The sequence below is a fragment of the Galeopterus variegatus genome, unplaced genomic scaffold (assembly GCF_000696425.1).
Source record: "Galeopterus variegatus unplaced genomic scaffold, G_variegatus-3.0.2 Scaffold305, whole genome shotgun sequence".
In the NCBI taxonomy this organism is placed as follows: Eukaryota; Metazoa; Chordata; class Mammalia; order Dermoptera; family Cynocephalidae; genus Galeopterus; species Galeopterus variegatus.
Genome location: NW_007726416.1, coordinates 163,164 through 184,644, shown reverse-complemented (window position 1 = coordinate 184,644; position 21,481 = coordinate 163,164). Strand labels below are relative to the sequence as shown.

The 21,481-nt window shown below is 40.8% G+C and overlaps 1 protein-coding gene across 1 annotated transcript in view; it reads left to right on the top strand.

Moving 5' to 3' along the window:
- The window catches only part of RRAGD (Ras-related GTP binding D), a 41,227-nt gene that overhangs the window by 7,711 nt on the left and 12,035 nt on the right, over positions 1-21,481 (top strand). Inside the window, exons 2-5 of the mRNA XM_008567213.1 lie at positions 11,355-11,650; positions 17,068-17,267; positions 18,083-18,197; positions 18,985-19,127. Of these exons, the coding sequence (XP_008565435.1) occupies positions 11,355-11,650; positions 17,068-17,267; positions 18,083-18,197; positions 18,985-19,127 (754 nt within the window). The remainder of the gene's footprint in view (positions 1-11,354; positions 11,651-17,067; positions 17,268-18,082; positions 18,198-18,984; positions 19,128-21,481) is intronic.

Sequence of the window (21,481 nt, the reverse complement as noted above, 5' to 3'; positions counted from 1 at the left end):
GACCGAAACTTCAGGCCTGTTGATTAGTATTTGGATCTGACTTTTTACATCTGTGAAGGACAAATGTTATCAACTCAAGGATTAGAAAGGACACTGCATGCTATGTGGGTGGTCAGTAGATGGTAACTGCTGTTGATGAGAGGTTGGAATGGGCTGGTTTGAGCTGTTTAACTGTGGCCAAGGCTAAAACTCCTCAGACATACCCTCACCCTCAGCCAGTGAGATAGGGGGAAAGAGGACTATCAGGCATGGACTACCTCAGCAGCCTCCCTTCCTACTGCAGGCCTGTGTGCGTCCTCACAGTCTTCCGTCCCTTCTGAGGCCCGTACGTGAGCCGATGGCCCACAGGCACCTCAGACTCAACAAGTCTAAATGTCTGTTCAGCATCTTCCCTTTGACCAGCTTGGTACCTGGGGCTTCTTTCTTCCTCGTCCCCTACATCTATCTAGTGGGCCGCAGATTTGAGTTTCTCATGAATTTATTCCTTCTGCCCATTTCCGAGGCCGGTGCCTTACTTCCCTCATTTCTCATTGGCTTCTAGAACAACCTCCTAACTCCTCCATACTGACTCCCTCTTGGGACTCTATTTCTGGAGTGAACTTCCTGAAATGTAAATCTGATCAGATTAGTCTCCCCTTAAAATCCTCAGTGATCTTCCTCATGGCTTCTGGAGTAAAGTCCAAACTTACCGGCACCTCATTCGTGAGCTAGCCTGTTATCTTCTCTCTCAACGAATTTATTCAAAGAAATTATTGGACTCATGCCGCATGCTACATTGTATTTTGCCTGTGTATATGTGAGAGAGACAACAAATGAGTAAACAAGCAAGACACAGGGTATGGCTTAGCAAGTGATAGGGCCTGGTCTAGGACAGAGGAGTGACGTTACATACAGCTGGGCTGAGTGGGGAGAAGGAGCCTGGGGGAGCCTGGGGAGAAGCCTTCCAGGCGGAGGGAAGAGCAGGTCAAGACCCCGAGGTAAGGAACCTGCTGGAAGGCCAGGGTAGCTGGAGGAGAGGGAACAGTAGGGAAGATGAACCAGGTGTGGGTGAGAGGGCAGTCTTAGCAGCACCTCTGGGGAGAGGGACACATTTGGATTTTATTTTAAATGCTGTGGGAAGCCAGTGGATAGTGTGTCGCATCTTATTGCCTTCAAACGTCCTTCTTGTGCCTCCAGTTCCCTTGCCAAAATCTCTTCCTGGAACAGCCTTTCCCTCATTCATCTCTTTCATGCCTTCTCTTTTTTAAGACTCAGATGTTATTTCTCCAGCGAGCCCTCTCTCGGTGCCCGGAACACCTAGCTAGCCGTGCACTGCAATTGTCTGTTTCTCTTGTCTGTGTTCCCCTCTAATTGCTAGAGGATGAATCTTTTTTGTGTCTGCAGCCCTGGCACAGCCCTGCCTCATACTTGGCAGGCGTTCAGGGAACCTTTATGAAATGAGAACAAACTGCCCTCTTATAAATTTCACCTCACTCCAGCAACTTCCTCTAAACCCCTTGGGCATGTTTAAAGTGCCCTCTCTGGCTGCATCTCTCATCCCAAGTCCCCCTGTAGTTCCTTTCTGATTTCATATTTCTTAAAGAGTAGCCCTTTGATTGTCCCTTTCAGGACAGTCGTCATCCTTCAGTTCTCTTTCACACTTTCTTAGGATACTCAGTGTTGGTGGAGAATGGGGCCTGGTGCTTCCTTTCCTGATAAAAGACCCCTGCCTCTACCACTCCCATTGTGGAGCGAGACTCTTTGAGGTTTTGAGGGGAACTCAGGTGTGCTCTGTGGGGTTTCTTTTTTTCTTTTTTCTTTTGATACCTGGACTGGGACTTGAACCCTGGACCCTCAGATTAAAAGTCACACTAAGATACCTAGCCTGTGTGGGGTTTCTTAAGCAGAGATACTTGAGGGAAGGGTGAAAGAGGATTGGTGAATGTTCTGAAAGTATATTACCTTTATAATAAAAAAAAACTTTATTTAATTAAAAAAAAATAAATAAATAAGTTACTTTGTGATGTAACTTGACCTACAGTAGTGGCCTATAAAACTTTTTTACTGTGTGCCACAGTAAAAAAAAAGTATTTATGTTATGAACTGGCACCCACATACATGTAAATAAATCTAAGAGTCTCACTAAGCACTGTTTCCTCTTATTATTCATGATGTACTCCGATGTTTTCTAGTTCTTTTTTTATTTCTTTGTTCAATGCTGTTGCCGTTTAGTGCTCATTAATTGATTTTATGGTGACTAGCATGTTCTGGCTTAAGATTTTGAAATCATGGTTAGAGAATATTTGGAGAACTTCAACAGGAATGAAGCCGTTTTGTAGAACACCTCAAGGGGAAGGTCGTGTACATTTTAATTAATAAGATATGCAAATAAGACTGGAGTTTAGTATTCAGTGTGACAAAGAGAAAGCTGATTGGTGGTGAAGGCCTTGGGTGAGCGCTCTGCCACATACCAGCTGTGTGACCTTGGGCAGGTTCCTTCCCCTAGATTCATTCCTCAGGTATAAGACAGACTTGTACCTCCTCATTGGGCAGGTAAAGTTTGTAGAAGTGTTCAGTGTTGTCCCTAGCACACATGTATTTCCATACACTCCAGCTGCATGAAATGAAATGCATCTATCTGTCTGGGTCTGAGGTGTCTCTGCAGAGTTGATGGTCCTCGTGCTGGTCTGGCTGACCATTTCCCATCTGTGTACAGTTGGTGGTCCATGCTTGAGTTTGGCAGGCAAGGAAAAGGATTGGCTTCCCAGCTACTTTATGTACATGAACATGCATATACACTTCCTCCCCTCTTCACAGTGGTCTCCATCATCTCTCCACCCTCCAGGAGGAGGCAATCCAACTTCTATAGGGCACCAGTGTGGAGGTCATGCCACAGAGAGACTTACAGACCCTGCTGAAGATAAGTTAAAATCTACGCCCACATCTAGCAGTACAAATTGGGAAGAAAGACATTTATAAACACATGAATATTTTTGCACGTATACATAATTCAGTTTGGAGTTTTGCTTTCATTCATTGGGGACAGTGTTGTCCAGCAGAAAGAATGCATAGACTTTGGATGGGCCAACCCTTAGTTTGATTACTTGACCCTTCTGAGCCTGAATTTCTTCACTAATGGGAAGAATAATATCTAATCTTGGAGGAATGTGAATGGATTGAAGTGTGTAGTGTGCCTAGTACAGTGCCTGGCACTTGGTAGGCAACTTCATACGTAATTGCCATGAGTTTGTGTGCATATTTTCCTGTTCCGTGCCAGGCATTGTGACTTTGCTTACATTTGGGCTTCCCTCTCTTGGCACTTGGTAGGCAACTTCATACGTAATTGCCATGAGTTTGTGTGCATATTTTCCTGTTCTGTGCCAGGCATTGTGACTTTGCTTACATTTGGGCTTCCCTCTCCTAGAGGGCCTTCTGCCCATTCCTTCTCTCAACCCCCTTCAAATTCTGTACTACTTGAAATCTGCATTCATAGCCTATGTAATCCACTAGGCCCCCTGCACTCACCCCAAACCTTAGGCTTTTCTCTGCTACTTTGCATTGATCTAATACTTGCTATTTGGGAGGTGATAAAAGAGCAATGTAGCTCTTAGGTTTCCATTCTTGTGCTTGAGATTACTTTTTTTTTTGCAGCTGGCTGGTATGGGGATCCAAACCCTTGACCTTGGTGTTACAAGGCTGAGCTCTTACCAACTGAGCTAACTGGCAAGCCCTAAGATTACATTTTTTTGAAATAGGCATATGGAGGTATAATTGACATGAATAAAATACACATATTTGATAAGTTTTGATATATGTATTCACCTGTGAAACCATCACCACAATCAAGATAAAGAACATATCCATAATCTCCAAAAGTTTCCTGGCACTTCTTAGTAGCCCCTCCCTGTAATTCTTTCTTACTACCTCTTCCATTTCCCAGGTAACTACTCATGTGCTCTTTGTCATTGTAGACTAGTTTACGTTTTTAAAGAATTTTATGTAAATGAAATAATATGACCATTTTTCAGCTAGCTTCTTTCACTCAACATAGTTATTTTGAGATTCATCCATGTTTAATGGTTTATTTCTTTTTATTGGTGAGATGTACCATAATTTGTTTATCTATTCACCTGTTGGTGGATATTTGTGTTGTTTCCAGTTTCTGACTATTACAAATAAAGTTAAAAAGCCTTAAAATACAAATAAAAAATAAAATTACGAACCTTTATGTACAAGTTTTTTTTATGGACATTTGCTTTTATTTCCCTTGGGTAAATATCTAGTACTAGAATCGCTAGGATAATATATTAGTTGTATGTTTAACTTCTTAAGAAATCACCAAACTGTTTTCCAAAATAGTCATGCCATTTTATATTTCCACCAGCAGTGTATGAGAGTTCTAGTACCTCCACATCCTTGTCAACACTTGTTACTGTCTGTCTTCTTAATTTTTGACATCCTGTTGGGTTTGCAGTAGTATCTCATTGTGATTTTGATTTGCATTTTCCTAATGACTAAAGATGTATTGAGCATCTTTTCCTGTGTTTATTTACCTTCAATAAATCTTCTTTGGTGAATTGCCTGTTTAAATATTTTGTCCCTTAACCTTTTAAAATTGGTTGTTCATTTTCTTATTAATGAGTTTTGAGAGTTCTTTATCAAATATATGATTTGCAAGTATTTTCTCCCAATCTGTGGTTTGTCTTTTATTATTTAACAGCACCATTTGAAGAGCAGAAGTTTTTATTTCAACAAAGTCCAGTTTATCAGTTTTAGGGGGAGAGTGTCATATCTAAAAATTTTTGCCTAACCCAGAGTTGTAAATATTTTATCTTTGAAGATTCATAATTTTAGGCTTTACATTTAGGCCTGTGATTTATTTTGAATTAATTTTTGTAAATAGTATAAGGTATGAATTGAAATTCATTTTTCTTGGCATATCAGTGTCCAGTTGTTCCAGCACCACTTGGTATGCCATGAAGTTGGCTTTGCGTCTTTATCAGAAATCAGTTGTCCACGTATGTATGGTTTATTTCTAGACACCCTGTTCTGTTCCAATGATCTATTTGCCTGTCTTTATACTAATACCACACTGTTTAGACTAGATTTTTAAGTTTCTCCAATATGGAGAAACCATGTTTTATATATCTTTTTGTCCAACCAACATTTATCAAGCAACTACTTTGGACACATTAACCAATGTATTTATTATATCCATAAAACAAAAGTCTTAACGACAACTATTTAAAGAGAAAATGTGAAGTTGAAACCACAATGTAAAGAGTATTTAATATTTTGAAATTTTTGTGTTTAGCAGATAACATTAAAAGGAAATATCAAAGATCTTCAGTGAGCTAGTGCATCTTTGCAATTTAACTGAAAGGCCTGAGCTTTGTAAATTAAAACATAAAACAGTGTGTTGGTTGCTGTCTCTTAATCCTTGCATTTCTGTGTCCTTCATGACTCCTCATATATTAAAAAAATATTATCTTTCCTTTTCAAAACTAATTTTAATTATACATTTATGTGAATATGTTTTCTTTTTTAAAATTCAGACCAAAATTACTTTCATGAATCCCTTAAATCCCTCCCCTACCTACACTTTGCTATTTGCTGTATATCCCTCTGGACCCTTTTCTAATGCATTTTTGCACATATTTATGTTCTCTTCTAGTTTGAAATGATTATCCTTAGATTTAAACAAAATTAATGTTTAGCTATGCTTTTCCTTTTTTTTTTGTAAAGTTCTTTTTTTAAAAAAAATTTTATTGAATCAAAATTGATTATATATATTTTTGGGGTTCAACATTGAGATATGTTGATCAAATCAATATTACTAGCATATATACTGTTACAAATCATAATTATTCTTTATGTCCCTTAACCAATCTCTCTCCATCCCCCTTTCTCTCCTCCCTCCCCCCTCTAATCACCCTAGATTTCTTCTTTCCCTCTGAAAAATAATGGTTCCTTTGTTGATTTGCTGCCTAAATGATCTGTCCAATACTGAGAGGTGTGATCAGGTCCCCCAGTACTATCACAGAGCAGATGTCTCTTCCATCACTATGAAGTAGTCTCTGTGGAGACAGACATCCTCCTTTATCTCTGCTGGTGACTCTCCTTGTGTCATCTCAGTCCAATGGCTGGCTGACCATCTGTCTGGTGGTTGTGGCATTTAGCCGCCTTCATGGCAGCCATGGTTATCATGGTGGCTGTGGTGGGCCACCCATATGGAGGAGATGTTTTTGATCTGCTCCATGGTGCTGGCAGTGTGCCTGGTTGTGGAGAGTGTCCAATCCCTGGTTCCATGCCCCGGGTCCCTGTGTGGGCCCCAGGGTGCTTGCACTGGGTGCCTGGTGGTGGGAGTGGGGTCCAATCCTCGGCTCCATACCCCAGGTCCCCAGGTGGGCCCTGAGGTGCTGGCACAGGGTGCCTGGTTGTGGGAGGGGGATCCGGTTCCCTTCTCCATGCCCCAGGTCCCAGGGCAGACCCCAAGGTGCTGGTGCAGGGTGCCTGGTTAGGGTTAGGGTTAGGGTTAGGCCCTGAGGTGCTGGCGTGAGGTGCCTGGTTTTGGGAGGGGATTTCGGTCCCCTTCTCCATGCCTCAAGTCCACAGCAGGCCCCAAGGCACTGGTGCGATGTGCCTGGTTGTGGGAGGGGGGGTCCAGTCCCCTTTTCCATAACCCAGATCCCCAAGCAGGCCCAAGGCGTTGGCACAGTGTGCCTGGTTGTGGGAAGGGGGTCCAGTCCCTGGCAACTAGCTCTGGGTCCCCGGGCAGGCCCCTAGGCATTGGTGGTGTGCCTGTATGTGGGAGTGGGGTCCGGTCCTTGGCTCCAATCCTAGGGTTCCTGTGTGAGGCCCCGAGGTGCTGGTGGTGTGTGTGGTTGTGGGTGGGGGTCCTGCCCCTGGCTGCATGCCTCGTGTCCCCTGGTGGACCCCAAGGCATTCATGGTGTGCCTGTGCCGGAACTAAGTTTTTGTCCTTTGCTTGCTTCTAACCCAGGGGAACTTCCTGTGGAAACCAGTACTTGAGCTGTGTGGTTGTTTAAATTGCTACTCTGCTGCTGTTTCCCTAGGGAAGGCTTTTTGTGCAGCTCAGGGTTTAATGGTTGACCTTATAGGTAATTCCAGCTCTCCAGAGACCAGGTGGATGTGTGTTCTGTAAAATCTCTGATCTGGGCCTGAGTTTTTTTCATCAAACTGCACCCCATGCAATTCTGCATTCCTGACCAGTCTCCTCTGAGTGGTCCTATGCTGATTGGGGGGCAGATCAGCTGTCCTTGCTGTGTCCCAGTGTTCTCCCAGTGGGCCTGTCTCCCCCACCGGCCATGCTCCAAACACTTCCCATGGGACAGGCCTGCGCTGGTCACTTGCGATGACTCACTGGCTTCTGAACGGCTCCCCTTTTTCAGCTGTTCTGGCTCCTTGCTCCTGCGTGGGTCCACGGGAACCCTGTTAGTGGGCTTGCTCTCCTGGGGGCCACCAAAGTCCTCTTCTCCCCTTCCGCCTCCAAGTAACTCCATCTAAAGGGCACAGCTGCGGCTTCTGCCGGCTCTTGCTCTGTGTGCTCCAGCATTAAAGTGGCCGCAACCCAAAATGCTGAGAGTGGTTTTTTCTTTTTCTCTTCCTGGTTTCTCCCGCCTTCCTGAGTTCCACAGGTCTCTCCTCCTCTTCCCCTGAGCTCCAGCGGCCCTGGCTTGGCAGATGTTACATTTTTATAGTTGTAAATTCGTTGATTTGTGGGAGAGAGTGACGCTGGGGACCGTCTATTCTGCCATCTTGACCGGAAGTCTAGCTATGCTTTTCTAATAAGAACCATAGCATTCTTTTACTTACCTCTCCCTTACCAATCTTCTATGTCTATATTATATGGAATTTTAGTTTCTGATTTTTATTCAAGAATTTTAAATCAAAACTTATTTGAAATTAATAGGTTTCACTAGAATTTCTTTGTTTTATTGCTTATAGCATTGAGCCACATTTTGGTGTATTTTCTTTCAGGTGTATATCCTTGAGTAATTCTTTCAAAGAGATTTAGTGGGAAATACTTTCTGAGTCCTTGAATGTCTGAAAAATGTCTTTATTTTACTCCTACCTTTGAAAAATAGTATGACTGATATATAAATCAGAGTTCAAAGATATTTTCCTTTAGTCCTTTGAAGATACTGTTCTGTTCTTGCATCTATGTTGTCAATAAGAATCTGATGTCTTTCTGATTCCTTTGAAGGTAATTGTTTTCCCCTTCTGGTAGTTTTAAGGATGTTATTATTATCCTTGATATTTTGAAGTTATACTATGATTTTTCTAGATGTGGGCTTGTTTTGGTTTAAATTTCTTTGAAGATACTGTTCTGTTCTTGCATCTATGTTGTCAATAAGAATCTGATGTCTTTCTGATCCCTTTGAAGGTAATTGTTTTCCCCTTCTGGTAGTTTTAAGGATGTTATTATTATCCTTGATATTTTGAAGTTATACTGTGATTTTTCTAGATGTGGGCTTGTTTTGGTTTAAATTTATCCTTTTATTTTTTTGGCCTGTTCATTTTGAGTTTTATCTTTCTTTAATTTGAGAAAGGCTTACTATTATTTGGTTAAATATTGCTTACCCCCCCCCCCATATTCTACATTCTCCTTCTGGAACTTCTTTGGCAGGATAATGGGACTTCTGAATCTATTTCTGATGTCACTTTAACTTGAATTTCATACCAGTGCTGCAATCCTCTGTACTGCATTCTGAGAGAATTTGGTTAGCCAGTTCACTGTTTCCCTCTTCATCTGTGTTTATTCTGTTTTTCAATCCATATATCTTTTCCTCCTACAATTATAAAATATTTTTATAAATTTTGCTTTAAAAAATCCCCATATCTTTATTTCCAAGATCTCTGTGGCCCTTTTTCATGACCTCTCTTGCTCCAATACTGTCTGTTCTTGTTTCATGAATGTCATATCTTCTCCTATCTCTGAGTATTTTAATTATACTTAGCTTGAATGTTTGCTCTGCATTCGTTATGAACTCTGCTTCAGGTGTACATGCTTTCATTTGTTGGGTCTGTATTTTCTTCTATAATCTTGGCATTCCTCAAATGTTTGGTGTTGGAGGAAATGTCCAGAGGGAAGATGGTGCTGCTTGTACCTCGTGTACTCCATACATTGTAGTGAGAGTTAGGCAATGTCAGAGTACTTTAAGGGCGATGGTGTGGTGCTCCCTGTTCCTTCTGGGCATTGCTAGCCCCTGGGGCACTGCCTTCTCCCTCATGTCCAAGTTCTCACATTCACTGCTGCATCTGGAAGATATCCCAGTGTGTGTGTTGGGTGGGGTTGAATGGGTGGGCAGTAAAGTGCAGAGTTTATCTCTTTTCATTATGTTTCTCCAAATAATGACCGTGTTGGTTGTCTTCATGCCTCTTCATGTGGTGGACTTCCACCACTTCTACCTTCTCTGCAGCAAAACTCTACTATTCATAGTCAAGGGCTGCAGGTTCCTCTCCAGTCTGATGTTTGTGTTTCTTAGGGATTTATTTCTTGGATGTCAACTTTGAGCCCTCTTCTTTGTTTCAAGCCCAGCTATCTATATTTATTTGTTCACCTATTTATTATGCATACATTTTCTATTATTTATAGGGATTTATTATGGGTAGGGAAGACTATAATATACTATCAGTCTGATGTTTTTGAACTTGAAGTCCTGTTTTTTTTCAATTTATGCCCTGCTATTGCTAAGATTGACTTGTAATGGCAATGCTGTGAGTGGGAAGCATATAATCACTGATGAAGAAGAAGAAAGCTAGTGATCTCTTGGGTGGTTTTCTTCCACATTACTCCTTACATTGCATATCATCAGCAATTTGTCGAATTGGGTTAAGTCGAACTGGAAAAGTGAGTGTGGGTAAGGTGGGGATTAGTTGTTACCCAGTTGGCCTAGCATCATTTGCTGAACGAGTTTTATTTTTAATAATTATTTTAGGTCCCTGATCCCATTTAATTATTATAACAGCCCTATAAGATATTTATTATCATTATCAACTCCGTTTTATGGATTTTGAGACTGAGTCTCCAAAGCTAAGTATCTCTTCCATCATCTGATAGCTCATAGCTCAAAACCCAAGTCTTGCTGACTTCAGAGCCCTAACACTTAACCACTAGTCTACACTTCCTTTGCTTCTGTGAAATGTTCATGCTCTTGGTCAAGCAGGAATCCTGCTTAGAGATTAAGTGGTTGTCTAAGACTAAAGAACATTGTGGAACTAACGCTATGTGTTTCAAGGACAAAGAAAGGAGAGAGTCCTACAGAATTTTGGACTTTTTCACCATTCCTGCTTTTATCTAGTAATGCCTCATCCCTTTAGGACTCTTGGCAAAGGATTTTAGGATTGAATTTTTGTTACCAGGGACTGGAGTAGTGCTGACCTGTATAACTTTCTGCAATGATAAGAGTACTCTATGTCTGTGTTGTCCAATACGTTAGCCACTTGCTTATTGCTATTGAGCACTTGTGGGGGCTAATGACACTGAAGGACTGAATTTTTTTTATTGTGGTGAAACATACATAACATAAAATTTACCATTTTAGCCATTTTTGAGCTTATAGTTTGGTAGCACTGTTATGCACCCAACACCACCATCCATCCCCAGAACTCTTTATTCTTCCCCAAACTGAAACTCTGTACCCAGCAAACAGTCACCCTCCTCCGTTCCTCTCCTCCCAGTCCCTGGAAACCACCATTCTACTTTTTGTGTCTATGAATTTTACTACTCTAGGAACCTCATATAAGGAGGATCTGAATGTCTGATTTTTACCAGTTTTAGTAATTTAGCTATACGTGGCCAGTAGCTGCCTTACTGGATGGGCAGGCCTAGAGCCGGGGTGGGCCTGGGAGATGTCCACCTCTCACAAAATTTGCGTCTGCTCTGTAACACAGTCCGCATCTGAGTGCGTTTCCCAGGCTTTTGTGGCATGTGAGAGTGCTGGCCGGGAGAGGATAACTGAGAGGCGGAACTCAAATAAACAAGCATCTCTGTAGTGCATAGAGACTCTGCTGATGTGGCCGAGAGGGACACTGCTCTGGAGTGCCAAGGCCTGGATTCTTTCCACTGACACTCTGCTCCAGGAAGTTAAGCGGTTGCTCTTCACACTCCAGGGTCCCTGCCTGTGATGAGGAATTATATAGGTGTCTGGCCCTCTGGGAGTGTGGGAGAAGTAGTGACAGCGGAGTTTCACACTTGCCAGAAGCTGTCCCCTCAATGAATTAGCACTCTCTGTGTGTGGGAGAGTAGCATCGTCTGTGAATCATAGATCATATTTGGGGTGGAAGTGAAACTCCTCTAATTAACCGCCGTGAAAGCATCTCACCCTCATTCTCGTTTTGTGGTTTCTCTAGTTCTGGACTTCAGCGATCCCTTCAGCACTGAAGTGAAGCCGAGAATCCTGCTCATGGGCCTGAGGAGAAGCGGCAAGTCGTCTATTCAGAAAGTCGTCTTTCACAAAATGTCTCCCAATGAAACCCTGTTCTTGGAGAGTACTAACAAGATCTGCCGGGAAGATGTTTCCAACAGCTCCTTTGTCAATTTTCAGATTTGGGACTTCCCAGGACAGATTGACTTTTTTGACCCTACATTTGACTATGAGATGATCTTCAGGGGAACAGGAGCACTGATATTTGTCATTGACTCCCAGGTAAAGCTCAGTCTCATGGATATGATGGCCCTGCAGCCCCCCTTACAGACCTCCCACCTCCTGTTTGTGATGTTTTGTTTGGTTTTTAGAATCTGGAATAGGCCTTTCTACTACACAAGCGTTTCTCAGTTAGGGCTCTCAGACTTTACAACAGAGGAAAGGCTTGCTCCATCCAGCCCTGGCCGACACCCCAGACCAACCCTTAGAGAGCTGTTTACACTTCTCATAGCAAATCATACACCTAGGCAGCCTCACGGATGGAGGTGACCATCCAGGCCAGGGACAGCAAATAGGTGTCATCCCACTCTGGTACCCTTGGCAGACATCTATGAAAAATCACAGGTTCTGTTCAACAAAAATATGTATATAAATTTACATTTTTAAATGTTTATTATTTCCTATGAAGATAAAGTTCTAAGTGTGAAAAATCATCCCCTGAATCAAATTATTATAATTATTATTAGTGCCCAATTAAGACAACATAACTGTATTATGTAGTTTATAGATAACTGTTAAATATAAAAAGTAAAATTTGAGACACATATCTCTCTTAAGATGGATATTTGGTATTTTTCCACTTAATTCACATATCTATGCTTAAATAAGACAGGATTTGGATCAATTCTATTTTTGTTTATATAGCTGTAAGCACTGAGAGACTTTGTCCACATAAGCAGGTGGATATGGGGTGAGTTTTGTTATAGCATTTGTCCAATTATTCAAACTCCTTCCAAGTTATATACCCTGAATTACCCAGTTTTCTATCATGAAAAATTATTTTTAGTAGTTTACCAACAGACATCCTGAATAGGTCCTCCTTCACTCTGTTGGATGTAAAGAACTGGGACCCCCTGGTGCCTTATTCATTAGTCATTCCCTTTATCAGATTCACATTAGCATTCCCAATGGGCTGTTTGGCACCCTGGGTTTTTGGTACCCTGGGGCCTTTCTCCTGTTATTGGTTTAAAGGGATGGAGGGAAAGGGAGACCACAGGGCCACAGGTGCAGGATTGGGATGTTGATCTCTTCAAGCTCTCCATGTCAAGGGACACTTAAAAAGTATCCATGACTTGTGGCCCAGACCGATGGCTCTCCCAGGGCTCTCTTCTGCAGCTGTGGGGGAATAAAAGGCAATAGGTCCCCCAGGTGTGCGCTATACCAACTCTGAAGTTCAGGTCTTGATACTTCCCTGGCACTGTGGACCTACATCAGACAGGTCATCCCTGCTGCTGGCGTGCATCAGCCCAGCCAAGCACACACCAGGAGCACCAGAGGTGTCAGGGAGGAAGAAGGGTTATGAAGAATGTTGGTAAGAAGTCCACACTTGGAGTCCACACTTGGAAAATTGTTCTCTGAGAAGACTGCTCATCCCTGAGAGGATCATAAATTCATTCAGGAAACTAGGTGCCTATTTAATATAATAATGAAATTTTCAACTAAGCCTCTTAGTTCCAAATGGCTGCTTTGTGTGCTTCTTGTGTAGCTGTGGAAGCATGGCCATACAGTTGGAGGGGTTCTTTCTTTCCTTTTTGGTGGAGGTGTGAAGAGGGGGAGACTTTAAACTCACTGCCTGATCTGTGAATAGCAGTTCACTCTCCTCCCATGAGCCCTCCCAGAAATGTGTGTTGTGCGTGGTTGTAGACACCTGCATCATGTCCAGGGCCTGCTGTCAGCAGATATTTCCCTGGCTGTCCTGCTTGTACTGACCTGTTTTCTGGCCCATCTGTGGCCTTGGCAGTATCCCCTGCCTTCCTGTCTCAGGTCTGCCAATACCATAAATTAGGGACCTTGGAGCCTGAGGGGACTGGCCGGGGCGTGTGCACGCTGCTGCATGGCAGGGAGACTTGAGATGTCACACTTTTCTGTCTCTTCTAAGCTCCCTTTTCTCCCCAAGCCATGCAGCTGCTGTTTCTGTAGTTGTTGAACTAGGTAGCAGCAGTAGTAGTCCTACCTGTGGGTTAGTAGATTCCAATCAGATGACTCATCATTTCAAGACTGTGGCTTAGTAAATGCTTACCTACCATGCTGTGCTTACATACCAACTTGCATTTATGGAATTCAGATTTCCTGTCTCAGGTGTTTATAATATGGCTACAATGTGGCTAAATAGGTACCCTTCCCTGTTTTTAAATTGCAGCTGTAATTTGGTTTTAATTTTACCTGAGCGTGAAAAGCAGACCTTCAATTTGAGTTGGTAAATGTTTTTTGTTTTAGTTTTGTTTCTTGGGTTTTTATTTTTATGTTTTAGATATAGGGCAGAGAAAGGTAAGAGAATGTTTGAGAAATTCATCTTTTTAAATTACACTTTTAAAAAAGAGTTGGAAAAACATTGTTGAGTGCTGTCATTTACTAAAAATAAGGAATATTTAAATAAGCAGTTTCAGAACCTGTCTAATATATTTTTCTATTGGAAGCAGACTGTAAAAATCACGTTTGTGGAAATCTTTATGTGGTGTAATTATAAGCACTAAAAGAAAAATCAGACTTCGGGGAAGTGTCTCAGCAGCACTTGAGTGTTCTTTATTTCTAAGCAGTGCTCATTTGGTTCAACACTTTGACTTGGTGTTGTCAGCACCACGCTCTCCCAAGTGAGCCACGGGCCACCCCTAAAGTGATTCTTTTTTCCTTTTTGTCTTTTTTTGTGTCCGGCAATGGGATCACAACCCTCGGTGTTGCTCCCACACCTCGCTCAGCCAGTGAGCGGGAACCGGTCTGTATGTGGGATCCGAACCCTCGGTGGGAGCGCCACCATGCTCCCAAGCGGCGCACTGTAGCAGTGCGCCACTGGGCCGGCCCCTGGTTCAACACTTTTTAAAAATTTTTTTTGCTTGTGAATTCCTTACAATCACAGGATTGCCAGATAAATATATCCCCAAGGAGAAAATGTCCTCACAGAATGTTGTGAAATAAAAAAGAATGAAAGCAAGTTTGTGACTTCCCTTGGCCTGAACTTGTGACACCCCAGCTCCCCGCAGAGCCAGCAGAATGTGCGATGTCTCCTGAAGCCATTACACACATGCCTTTGGATCCAAAAGAGAGTTTCTGCTTAACCCATGTTGGTGATTGTGCCTATAATCCCTAGATCTAATTTCAGAGTAGAAACTAGGCAGTATATATTTCCTTTATTTTTGTCATAGACAGTAATAACAAAAACAGTGGGAAAAATCATCTGCAATCCCTCTATTCTAATAAGTGAAGTATTTTCTTCTTTTTAATGTCATTTTTTAGTTCTTGTAGCTATATGCTGCCTCATCAGCTAGTTGTAATCAGACCATGTTATGTGCTTGGCAGGGAGGTTAGAGTAGCATTTTCTAATCTTCTGAGATGTGATGCTCTGTTGACATTGAGTAGTTTTGCTCCCTCTTCAGTTAAAGACATAAGCAATAATGCATTTTTTGAGGTGTAATTTACATGAATTCATTTTAAATGCACAGTTCAATGGGTTTGACAAATTACACCTTGTAACCACCTTACATTCAAGATGTAGAGTATGTCCACCACCCCGAAGGCTCCCTCGTGCCCTTCCTTAGTCCTTGCCCTTCCTTAGTCACCCGCAATGCCCAGCCCCAGGCAACTGCTGATGTCCTTTTTAAACTTTTTTTAAATTTTAATTTTCTTCCTCCCTCCCTTCCTTCCTTCTTTCTTTCTTTTCTTACACCACGTTCTAACCAACTGAGCTAACTGGCCAGCCCTGATGTGCTTTTTGTCACTACATATTAGTTTGCCTTTTCTAGAATTTCATATGTATGGAACCATACAGTAATAATTTTAGTTTTTATTTAATACTTAATCTGCCAGCCCAGTGTCCCATATTTGCCTTTTATTTTAAACAACTGTTCAGAGTGTGAAGGATCAGGATTCCATTTACTATTTTTCTCTTCATAGTTTTCTATTAGTGTATTTAATATTTTGATTTATGTAGAGTCTAGGCATACATTTTTATTGATTTAGTTTGGAGAAAAGCAGAATGCCAAAAAACATACCCTGGTATATTGGCTTTATGTATTTTCTAGGTTTGGAGTCATAAAGGGTGAAAACTCCTTGAAAGTCTGTCCTACAGATTCCTTTCCTTTTTTTTTTTTTTTTTTTTTTTTTTCTTTTGCTATAAAAATAGGACCTGTTTATTCCCTTCAAATTGGCAGTAATTAAGAGGTCTGACAACACCAGTTATTGGTGAGGGACTGGGAGATGCAGTGACATTCAAGGTGCTCATACTTATGACCCAACAAGTCAGTATTTAGGGTAAGCCGTGTGTACAAGCCAGGAGGCTGTTCACATTATCATTGTACTAAGACATACTTGGAAACATTTGTAATGTCCATCAACAGGCAAATATATGATAAATTATAGACCATCCATAAAGTGAAATTTTATAGAACCATTAAAAAGAATTACGCACTTGAGTTGTATGCTTCAACATAGGTGAATCACATTGACAATAATGGTGATTGAAAAAGGCAAACTGTTATATACATACAAGTCAATATTTCTGTAAACTTTTAAGCAATGTAGATGAATTCTGTATGTTGTTTGGGGATACCTACGTCTGTAGTAATGTATAAAGAGATGAGTGAGAATAAACAGTAAACTTGGGATAGTGGTCACCTGTGGAGGGTGAGGGTGGAGGGGTGGGCCAGGCTGGGAGGGTGGAGAGAAACACACAGGGATTCGGTGTTAACGTTCTATTTCTTAAACAGAGAGATGGATAAACAGGGGTTCATTATGTTATGATACAGATTTAGGAAGGAGAAAATAGATAATATTGTGTTGTTGGGGCAATGGGTGTAGATAAGGGGTTGGAAAGGGCCAGATGGTAAATATCTTAGGCTCTGCAGACTGTGCCATGTCTGAAGAGTTTCCACAGAGGAAAACTACTAAACTCTGCATTGTAGTATGGAAGCAGCCTTAGAAAATATGTAAACAAACTAGCATGGCTGTGTTCCAATATAACTTAACAAAAACCAGGCAGTGGGCCTGACTTCTGCTTTGGCCCAGTGATTCTTAAAATTGTTCCCCCAACTCCTTCCCCAGCCTCCCAGGAGCCCGTATCATGTCTCCATCTGGAATGTTCATCACAGTTCCCGAGAGACCAGAAAAGCTGGGAGCAGTGGTATTCCAGGGAAGACCCTAGGTGGTGTGGGGCCAGTTTCTCTTCCTGAAACTGCAGCTCTGATCTTTATGACTGTCATCCACCTAAATCATAACTGCCTGAATCAGCTGCATTTTTTTTTAGCTTTTCTTTTTTTTTGTTAACAAATCTTAAGATTTCAAACTTGAATTATGTGAAATCAGCTTTTTGGGGGACCTTTAAAAGCAAAGTATTTGGGGGGTTGTAGCCACATGGTTTCCAGATGAAGTGTGTGGAAGGTTCAGGAAGCAAAGCGTCCTCCTCTCACAGGCGTTGCCTTTGTTCCCAGGATGATTACATGGAAGCCCTGGCCAGGCTCCACCTCACGGTGACCAGAGCCTACAAAGTGAACACTGACATCAACTTCGAGGTGTTTATTCATAAAGTGGATGGTCTGTCAGATGATCACAAAATTGAAACCCAAAGAGATATTCACCAGAGGGCAAACGATGACCTTGCAGATGCTGGATTAGAGAAAATTCACCTCAGGTGAGAATAGAAACCCCGAAGGGTTCCCAGTAAAGGATGGAAAAAAGCAGGTTTGGGGTCCGGAGTCACCTTGGTTGGCTTGATATGGACAGTAATGTACCTTGTTTGCCCTGTTTCGTGCTGTAGATGCTGGGATAGGATTTGGGAAAAGTGAGCTTTGCATGCACTAATTCTAAAGTTTGGTGAAAGCATCAGTTTTGTTTTTTAACAAATGGTCAAAGCTAAGGTTCTCACCCCATGTGAAAAACATGACTATAATCCAGGGAGTTAATTGATGCTGAAATTTATAGTTCTTGATACATATGATAGTATCTGTAATCACAAATAAAGGAGTACTCTGAAAATAATCCAAATAGAAATACTCACAGAGGAAAACAAATTCTCCATCATTTTTTTGTGGGATAGTACGTGCTTCATTCATTTTGCAAACTGGGGAATGAAAAAAATTAGATGCTTCAATATCAGTAATATCACAGTTACTAACTGGACAACCTAAGAGGCTTGTGTAAAGACCATCTGGTGTGGGTCTCTTGCAGGATGTAAGGAAGTTGGTACGGGCACATGCTGCTGCACTTTCAAGCTTGCCAGTCAGGAGACAAGAATAGGCACAGTTCTGGTTTTGGGGGAGGTGGGAGGAATGGCTTGTTAAGATATGCTCATTTTCTACTGAGGTCCTTGTGAATTCTGGAGAAGGCTAGAATGTATGTGTTAGAACTTTAGATACAGAAGGCAGATTACTGGTGTTATGACATAGTCTAAGCAAACTATTACACAGTCAAAGGGAAAATGTGATGAGATATTGTTTCCTCTTTCAGCTTTTATCTGACAAGCATATATGATCATTCAATATTTGAAGCATTTAGCAAAGTGGTTCAGAAACTGATTCCACAACTCCCAACCCTGGAGAATTTACTAAACATCTTTATCTCAGTAAGTAAATAATATGCTCTTGATAGAGTCATTTGCAGAATTTGAGAATAGCATTGTGAAGGTGAATAACATCTTATTTCTGCTTCCTCCTGTAGCATTTCAAGGTCATTTAAATGATACTTTTGAAGATTACTCCTACATATTGTTTTAGATCCTTTAAAACTTAACTCACAAAATGCATTCCTGTACTTCACTGATTTAATTGGAGTGTTTATTCAAGTTGTAGACAGTCATTCAATATTAACAGGGCCCTAGAGGTAGGGAGCATAAAACTTGGCTTTGGTGATAAGACATATACTGATGAATAGGTTTTTATATGTTTAACACCATGAAGGATGTGCTGAAGAGTACGACAAACTGCCAGCTCCAGGCAGGCTCTTCAGAGTTGAATAGAGGCAGACCTGTTGGTTGTACTCCCATTTACTCTGTCACTGCACAATTTTGACTTTGTTTGTTTAGATTTTATTTTATTTTTAATTTACTGTCAGGAAAATTTGTGTTTTTGCTTGGCTTTTTCCTAACTGCAGGTACATCTCTACAAGTTAGGAGTACTTCCTAGTTTGTTTACCTAAAATAAATAATTCTATTTTTCATTTCTTATGCAAGTCCATTATAAAGAAGTTTATGACAATGAAATTTAAATTGTAATAAAATAATGTAACTAACTTTTAGTAACTAATTATTGCTCATTCATATTTTGCATTGAGGATGGCATATAATTTTATGTAACTATGACATGATTTAAAATGAGCTGTCGCTTTAAGTCAGCATCTTCTTTTTGTTTTAGAATTCTGGAATTGAAAAGGCATTTCTATTTGATGTGGTCAGTAAAATCTATATTGCAACTGATAGTACCCCAGTGGATATGCAAACCTATGAGCTCTGCTGTGATATGATAGATGTGGTTATTGATATCTCTTGTATTTATGGGTAAGTAAAACATTCCTGCATGCTACATTCAAGCCATCCTTCTCTTTCTTAACCTTTGAGGCATTTTGCATTTACTTATTTGACTTTAATACTTTCGTTTTAAATGACTTAGATCTAAAAATAAATACACTGTTTAGCATGCAATAATAATTATTGAGCAAATGCCCGCCATTATTGCTAATAATCTTATTGCATGCATATTTTCATTTAATTCTCAACTGTTCCATGAGGCAGGAATTAACATACCTTTTTTATAGATGGGGAAACTAAGGTTCAGAGTGGTTAAATTTCTAACCCCTGCTCACACTGTCAATAAGGAAGGCAATTAGAATTTGAATTCAGGTCTGATTCCTGGTCCTCTGCTGAAAATTCTGTGAACATTTCATGATATGTACACATGGGAGATACTAATAGATCCTTGAACTCTAATTAAATACCTCATATTAACGACGTTTCTATTACCCTCTTTGTTACAGGAAATAACTTGTTTTTTAAAAAAATGTAATTTTGATTGTTTTATGGGCAGCAGAGAATTATAAAACTAAGCAGACAACATTATTATTATTATTATCCTTAGAAAACAGAACTTCCTATACACTTAAGTATAAAATAAGCAAGGAGTGGGGAAGATTGATTATGTTACCAGACATAGAAGCAATTCTACATAATTATAAATTTGCTAAACAGGTGCTGTACAGAGTGAATGGATGTGAACCAGTAGTTTGTCTGTCTTGTTAACACGCCAAGGGGTTGCTGTCTATTTATATTGGATCTTACATCCTCATCCAGTCATTGATGAGAAGTTTTTGTTCATCTTCCTCTTTACTCACTTCCTGTGACCTGCCTCACACAGCTTGATTCTGTCTCCTCTGTCAGTTTCTGCAAGAGTCGCAGTCAAGCCGTCTCTGTCTTCCTCAGTCCAAAAATCCTTTGCCTGCTCAGTTCAGGTTCTCTCTGTTAACTCTGAAACACACATGCACGCACGCAGTCTCTTCCCTTATGGAATAGAGAACACTATACTTACCTCACAACATTGTAATGAGAATAACTATCATTAGGTTTATAAACTGCCTTCACCTGGTATACCCTGTCAGGTTCTCTCTGTTAACTCTGAAACACACATGCACGCACGCAGTCTCTTCCCTTATGGAACAGAGAACACTATACTTACCTCACAACATTGTAATGAGAATAACTATCATTAGGTTTATAAACTGCCTTCACCTGGTATACCCTGGATATATATAGCTGCCATAATTTATTATTATCATTATTATTAACGCCACCATCTGGCTTTAGAAATAGACCTTATTTCCCACGATTACTGCCATGAAGTATTCGATTATTTTTAAACTGTAAGTGGATGACCTTGAAATAGTCATGGAAGCTGAGTGTACCCTGATTACAGTCTAGATTGCTGTGGTAATCAAGTACAATGAACAACACAATTAATCTGGCACATATTTAACGATACGCATGATCATTATTGTGCCATATGGTAATTAGACATAAGTGGTGAGTTGTTCATGTAAATGATGTTAATCAGAGTTACTTTTACCCAGCTAAAACAAACATGGGGAAGGAAGGGGTTGGGAGGAGGAAGCTGGGCTTTGCTGTTGGATTGTTTTTCTGTGGTGGAGTTCAGTGTTTCAGAGAGCCCACAGGATTCAGTAAGAACCAGTCTGGGTCACAAATGGTTTGTGGGCTCTGGGGTTTCTTCAGGTTGTTTGCTGGAGCAGCAGCAGCCAACCCAGTTAACCAGCAGGGGGCGGGGTGGGGACGTGTGCTGCAGAGCCTGGGGCCCTCTTAAGCAGCAGAGGAAGCAAGTGGCCTTGTACCTGGAGTCTTGCTGCCCCTCCCCCACTGCCCACTGGAGATCAGTAGGCTTTGGAAGAAGGTAACCTAGTACCTCAGCAGTCTCTCAGCTGAGGTTGTGCCATGGTCATCAGCTCTACACACGCACACGCACACGCACACTTTAAAATAGGTTCCATTTTTATGTGTTTTCCTTGCTTGTGGTAGAATATACGAGTAGTTGTAGTTGCAAAACCTCACCAGTTTCTACTTGTAATTTTTTTTGGTCTTTTTTGTTTTTCTAATTTGTTTAATGTTTAATTTTTTCTGGTTATGAAGTAATACGTGCTTATAGTAGAAAATATATAAAAGTATAAAGAATAAAATTTAAATAGCCCGTAATCTTATTACCTAGAGACGGTCACTATTAACATTTTTATATATTTTATTCTTATCTCATGTAATTTTTAGGATAATAAGATTACTTTGTATATGTAATTTTCTTTCATTTAAAAATTTAAAATTTTTAATTTTTTTTTGTCTTTTTTGTTTTTCTAATT